We start from the raw sequence: 7155 nt of genomic DNA on the forward strand, positions 1-7155 counted from the left end.
GGTGTCCAAGAGGTTATTCTGCAAGATTTTGGGGATTCCGAACACTGGTCCATATGTGGAAGTCACCTATCCACAAGTTGTGTTCATGTTCAATGAAATGGGTCATCAACCTCCATTGACGCGCATTAGTGATTTTAAGAAATCCGGTTTACCTACGGTATGGAATTTCTTATTTGGAATTTTTCTTCGTTGTCTTACCAGAAGAACAGTAGGTCTCGACAAAGGGAGAATGGAAGTCTACGCAATGGTGGCTAGGCTTTATTATGATTTGCAAGTTGATTACTCTGAACAGCTATGGACAGAGTTCTTAACAAGCATTTCGAAGACCAATGTCAGGCATGGGATTTCGTGTGCCAGATATTGGAGTCTTATTCTTCAATATGTTTATACAAAGGAGAGGATTGAAGTTCCTGAATCTGAAGAAAAAGCCATTTTTCATATGTATGGAAGTCCGAAGGAGGTTGTTGATGATCCTGCCATCTTTACATCTATTGCTCGTATTCCGGATACGATGCTCAAAAAGGTGAATCCAACAAATAACGTGTTGGTTCCATATCTTCAATCAATTGACACAACCGTTGTTAGTGGTATTTTATACGAAGCAGAGACGAAGAAATCAAAGAAAACGAAGAAGACAGACGTTGGGTCTTCGGAAAGAATAGTGAAGGTTGAGAATAAGAAGAAATCTCCTACGGTCAAACCAGCTACAGTCGAAGAAGTTTCTCAACAGATTATTTCACCTGTTTCGACGACTGTTGCTGATACACCAACTATTGAAGCGTCTCAGGAGAAAGAGATTATTCCATCTAAGACGGGGGTTTTTCGCCGACTCAAATTCAAGCTAAAATCTTCATCTCAGATTATTCAGAAAACTCAAATCACACATCAGGGTGTTATGGTCCGGGAAATTCCATCCCCTGTTTCTCCATCGTCGAAAAAGCGAAGGGCTGAAGATCTTGAAAAATTTATTAAGAAGAATCAAAGGACTGAGGAAGAAGAGAAAGTTCCTGAAACACCTGAAGTCAGAATTCAAGAAGAAGCAAAGACCAGTCCGCATGTTACTCTTTCGAAGCCTGCTGATTCGAAACCTGTTGAACACGGTCATGTTGTCTCTTTACCCCAGGTTACATCAACTACTGATTCTTCAACTTTTCAATCTATTATGGATCAACCGTTCACTACAATTTTTTCTACTCAATCTACTGATCCACCGAACCCATCTTCACCGGTTGATGAAACCATGGCTACTGATGCTGGAACTGATAATGAAGGCTTTGGAAGAACGTTCGAAGCTCTTCACTTTGATAATTCCGATTAAGATTTTCCAGACCACATGCTGATGACGATGAAGCAATTCAAGATTCTGAATTCAAAATTAAATTCAATCTTGCAATCACAAGCAGATGTGGGTAGTGTTGGGGTTACAAGTTTGGAGGTTGATTCGTTGATGAAATTGATGGAAGGGTGCGTAATTTCGAAGGCTTCTGGATTAATTAGGGATTCAAAAAGTAGAGTCCTTGAAAAAGTTGATCAACATCATATTTCTACTGAGAATCGAATTAATTCTCAGAAGGCTGATTTTGTACGAGAGTTGAAAGATTTGAAGATAGTTACGAAGGAGCGTCATGTGCTCTTCGTACAAGAAGTCAAAAAGGCATGGGAGGATGTTAACCTTCAAATCAGAGAACTTAGAGAAGATATGCAAAAGGAAGTTCAAATCGTACAACAGGATTATGCTTCGGCTAATCAGAAAATTGATATCATTTGTGATGCTGTCACCAGATGTGTCAAACTTTTCGAACAGATGAATCCAACACTGACAACTCTTTCTGCCAAAGAGGAACAAAACTTTGGAGATTTGGTAGGCTTGTTGAAGGAATTAAAGGACTTATCTTCGAAGTCTGTCTCTCTGATAATTTCCCAAGAATTTCTTTCCCAGAAGTTTTCTCACTTTGAAGCCATTTTACACAAGAATCTTATTCCACTGCTTCGCATTTCCAGCCTTTTACCAACTGTATCAGATACCCCACCTACTTTCACAGGGGTGCAAGGGGGAGAAAAGATAGAACAAACAAAGGCTGGGGAACAAGTGAAAACTTGCGAAGGGATGAAGACAACCATAGAAGATGCGAAGGTAGTTGGTAAGATATATCCTTCGAAGGTGGTGGCAAAGGCAACTGTTGTTTCTGCTGGTCCAGTTACTTCAACTGTGATCACAACAGTTCCATTTCCAAAACCAATCTCAAAGGGAGTCGTAATTGGAAAGCAAATAGGTGTATCTTCTTCAGAAAAAGTTGATTTATCAAAAATAAAGGATAAGGGCAAAGAGATTGTTATTGAAAAGTCCAAAGAAGAAAAGAAAGCGGAGGTGGCAGCTGAAGTAGAAAGAATGAGATAGGTACAGAGCATAATGAGACAAAGGGCTCTGGATGGTTCGAATGTTGATAAGGGTGATCCTTCAAAAGTGTATAATTACGAAACCATTGAATCCAGAGTGATGTTTGATCATATGTGTTCATTTGAAAAGATTCCTAAGAAAAGCTACGTGGTAACAAACATTGATTCTTGTCAACTTGATTTTCCAATCAATGAGGTGATGTTTGTTATGCCACAGTTTAAAGCCGAAACAAAGTCACTGGAAACAGAAGAGGGAAAGAAGATGAAAATTCGGTTTCATGCGGTATTGGGAAAGGCTCAGGAAAAGATTTGGTTTTTGGAGAAGATAAGAAAGGTGATTTCTATCAAAAGAGATGTTATTTTCGAAGGGAAGTTTGAAAACATCAAATACATTGTTGCAAGAGCAAGTGGAAAACTTCAAGAATTTACGGTGGCAGACTTTCCTTTGATGAATACTTATGATCTCATCAATGTCGCCTTGATGCTTAAAGACAAATCATTTTCATTTCTTAAAGATACTGAGCCTGATGTATTTAGCCTTGGGTGCAAGCACATAAAAATATAGTTGGAAAATTACTTCGAGTGCTTGGCTCAAACAGATGTGGAACTTGCTATAGTAAAAGGAATTGATATAACTGCACCAATGGCACCAACAAAGAAGCAAAATGAGCTAAACAAGTATGAAGATGGGGAAATTTGCTTAAAACCATTGGGGATAGTTTTTGCTGGGAAGGATAAAGCTGGAAGAGCTAAAAGATTTTTGTTCCAAACTTGTGTAGTGGAGAGATACAACAACTCTCAATATACGAACTTAATTGTTCGTATGAACCACTGCAAGAAAAACTCAGAAGGAGATAAGAAAGAGATAAAGAAGGTTATCTCTTGGTATATGGAGATCCGAAGAGTGTTGATGTATGCTGTTCAAGCACTGACTACTTGAAGACTTCGACCTTGATTCCAAAGGGGGAGATTGTTAGGGCTAAAATGTTGTAATAGTCGAAGAGTCAGTTTGGTTGTTACGAAGAATCTTGTATCTTCGTATGTATGGGTCTTCGTATATATAGTTATTTTACTAAGGCATTATAAAGTCAAGACTTAACGTTTAGTCCTTAGTATTTTTGTTATGCTTTTATTCTCTAATAAATAGGGGTATGTACTAGTGATCTAGAAGATAATTTTTACACACGGTTTTACAGTTTAGTCATTGTATTCTGTAAACTGAAAGACATAATATGAGCTGAACAAAGATTCTATTTACTCTCGTGATCATCGTTTCAATACTTTACTCAATTACTTCTAGAATTACATTCAAACTTGATTTCAAATCTCATCACCTTTTATCTTTTAAAAAATAAAAAATAATAATTTTAATAATAAATGAAATAAAAAACGCTTAAAATTAAATAATTATTTTTAATCACTTTCATATCATAAAATAAGTCTACCTGTAGACTTCACATTAATAGAAAGATAATTAATACCATTAAATCCATGCTAAATGATTGTTGTGTTTTTGTCTTTTTTGAGACTTTTTCATCCATATTATATTAGTCTTGATTATTTTTCTTTTTAAATTTTTTAGAATTCATTATAACAAAATCAAACTAGATAAAAAATAAAGAAAAATCAATTATAACAAAAAGAGATAAAACTAAAATATAATTTGATATCATTGGAAAAAGGATAAAAAGTTATGAATTTCTGTATTTTTAGGGTTTTTTTAATAAAAAATATGTGCTAAAAATTGAAAAAAAATATTGGTTTATTGGTTAATTATGATTCTTTATTAAACCTCACTCTATCTATATATATATATATATATATATATATATATATATATATATATATATATATATATATATATATATATATATATATGCCAAATAAAATAATACATATCCTATTCCTATACATTAGGAATGAAGGAAACCAAAAACCCAAACAACTCAATATACAACATTTTAAAGGGAGCATCTTCTAGAAGGTCACCCATTTAATTTAATATATCGGTAGAAATATGTCACTAACATTCTAGAGCCCATAGCTCAATATGAATGACAAGACGTTAACTTTATAATATAATGGGTACTTTATTTACTTGTATGTTTTTATTTTGTTAAACCTGTTTTACGTTTTTTATTATTTCCATGTAAATTACAACAATTAATTGTTTATATAGCTATTAAAAAGATTTATAATTAGAAGGATTTTCTAAGGATACATATAAGAAGCATTAATTTATGATATATATTACCATAATTAATTATAAAATACATTAATAATAAGAAATATTATCATAATTAATTGTGAAGTGCATTAATAATTTCCATAATAATTATATTTCAAATTTAATTATGGTAATATTTTTTATAATTAATACTTGTTATATATATCTTTAGGACACGAATTAGAAAATCCCTAATTAAAAATATAAAATATAATGTATATATAAGTTCCGATCCACCAAAACCGTAATGTGAAATATAATATCTCGGTAGAAGTATATTATTATTATGTATATAAAAATATAAAAAAACATTGGTTTATGGGTCGCTACTTGCCCCGATCCAGTAAGCTACCACTGCCACAATATTCCACTTCCCTTATTTTTTTCTCGATTAGCAACAGATTGGCAGAAAATAGTAGCTAGTAACGAAAGAAACATTTATTATATCAAAATTGTTAAATAAGTGTATTTATGATCAAATTTACTTTCAATAGATCGAAGTGTTTTTTAACAATTTAACCAATATATGTAGATAATTATTACTAAAGGAACAGCTACAAAGCAGATGCAAATTGATCTAAAAAAAACAAAAATCACTCTTCATCAGGACTCAGGAATCAACACAACCGAACCAGTTGTTTCCCGATTCTCAATAGCAGCATGAGCTTGAGTTGCTTGAGAGAGAGGATATTTATGCTTGACACGAGACTTCAACACTCCTTTTGCAACATTAGAAAACAAATCTTCAGCAGCTTCAAGCAGCTCCTCGCGATTATCAACTGTGTATTCTGTGACCGATGCAAACGTCAAGTAGACTGATTTTGGTATAAGTTTACCAAAAGATACAGGCTCTGGTTCACCTGATGCCGCTCCGAAGAGCACCATGCATCCACGCTTCTTTAAGCATGCTAATGATCCCTTCATATTAAAACACACGTTAGATGCATTAACAAGTTATTTAAAAGATCGATCATGCATAATGAATGAATTGAGTTAATAATACATTTAAAGTGTCCTTCCCGACTCCATCGTAAACTACTTCCACCCCCTTGCCTGATGTTATCTCCATCACACGTTCCACAAAGTCCTCATCTTTGTAAAGAATCACATGCTCGCATCCATCTTCTTTCGCTTGCACAGCCTTCTCCTCGGTGGACACTGTTCCGATGACGGTGGCTCCGATCGCACTTGCCCATTGACAGAGCAAATATCCGACTCCACCTGCCGCTGCGTGTACAAGGATCGTATGCCCAGGTTCAACCTATATATCGATCGACAAGACAAGTAGACAACCGCCATGAACATTTAAAACTGAATCTCAAATTATCTAAACGTTGACGAACAGATACATAAATCAAATCAAGATTTGAATGGGTCACCTTAAAGCCTTTATGGATCAACACATGCGCAGTGAGTCCCTTGAAAATGATGGCAGCTGCTTCAACGGGATCAATGGATGAAGGAACAGGAACAGCTTCATCTGCCGAAAGTATTCTCTCTTGGGCGTAAGCACCCACCTTCGAGCTTGCGTAAGCCACAACATCTCCAACTTTGCAGCTGGTTACTCCCGGACCCACCGCTGTTACAACTCCGGCTCCTTCCATACCTGGGATATATGGCAAGGGTGGACACGTATTGTATAGACCTTGACGCATATACACATCCAAGAAATTTAGACCAATTGCCTTTTGGTTCAACCTGATTTCTCCTTCTTTTGGTTCTGGGACTTCAACGTCTTCCCATGTCAACACCTGTGATAGAAATGAACACCGTTAACTATAAGTCTCCATTCAAATAAACTAAGGAAAAAGCAAAAAGAAGGTGACCAATGACCTCAGGACCACCATTCTGATGAACTCTGATTGCTTTAACCATGGTAGCCGGAGTGTAATTGCTTTGGATTTAGCAGGAGAGATAAGGATCGAAGGATGTAAATTACTGCCCTCTTGCAGTCCTTTTTGTTCTTAATATATATGAGTGTAAATTACATAAATGGTCCATGTGGTTTATGATTGATTCTTCTTATTATATTTTCTAATTGGTAATATTTATATTTAGGCCATTCACAATACTTATTATAGTTTATTTTAAGTATGCATAATGCATTGACTTTTTACCTATAATTTTAATCTAATTTATAAAAAAAAAGTCTCAAACTAATTTTTATTTACAAAAAAACATAGAATACCGGCTAAAACTTCGAAAAAACTCTTTTTGGTCGGTTTCGTAGATTTAGTCGGTATTCTGTTATTTTCGTTAGTTTGCTTAAAATATTAAGATTTTTTTTTTTAAATTACCCGATAACCAAAATATTGAGACTTTTCTGAAAATTACTATGGAATTAATGACTATTATTATTAACAAATCATTTATAAACATAAAAAATAATTTTATTATAGACAAAAAAAAAAACATTTGTTGCTAATTCGAGGAATAAAATAGTCCACTATGTAATTCTGTATTGTTTGTTGACCACTTCAAAGTCCATATATTCTTCATATGTATCGTTGTAGGTGTCATAGTGAGAAGTA

The 7155-nt window shown here is 34.4% G+C and overlaps 1 protein-coding gene across 1 annotated transcript; it reads right to left on the reverse strand.

Annotated features, from left to right (window-relative positions):
* Positions 1-5052: 5052 nt before the first annotated feature.
* On the reverse strand, positions 5053-6601 carry LOC145043957 (uncharacterized). The gene is made up of 4 exons (XM_078992736.1): positions 6458-6601; positions 6004-6375; positions 5628-5885; positions 5053-5542 (listed from the first exon to the last, which is right to left on the reverse strand). Exons 1-4 carry the CDS (start codon positions 6497-6499, stop codon positions 5228-5230), a joined length of 987 nt encoding a protein of 328 aa, XP_078848862.1. The 5' UTR covers positions 6500-6601; the 3' UTR covers positions 5053-5227.
* Positions 6602-7155: the final 554 nt, after the last annotated feature.

Source organism: Lactuca saligna, chromosome 4 (assembly GCF_052625555.1).
Source record: "Lactuca saligna cultivar CGN05327 chromosome 4, ASM5262555v1, whole genome shotgun sequence".
In the NCBI taxonomy this organism is placed as follows: domain Eukaryota; kingdom Viridiplantae; phylum Streptophyta; class Magnoliopsida; order Asterales; family Asteraceae; genus Lactuca; species Lactuca saligna.

Bases quoted from the DNA above. Each gene is read 5' to 3' on its own strand.
- LOC145043957 (XM_078992736.1), bottom strand. From the start codon at position 6,499: ATGGTTAAAGCAATCAGAGTTCATCAGAATGGTGGTCCTGAG. The intron at 5,886-6,003 runs GTGACCCATTCA...ATCGATATATAG, and splicing joins TGATCCATAAAGGCTTTAAG to GTTGAACCTGGGCATACGAT. The intron at 5,543-5,627 runs GTATTATTAACT...TTTAATATGAAG, and splicing joins TCGGGAAGGACACTTTAAAT to GGATCATTAGCATGCTTAAA.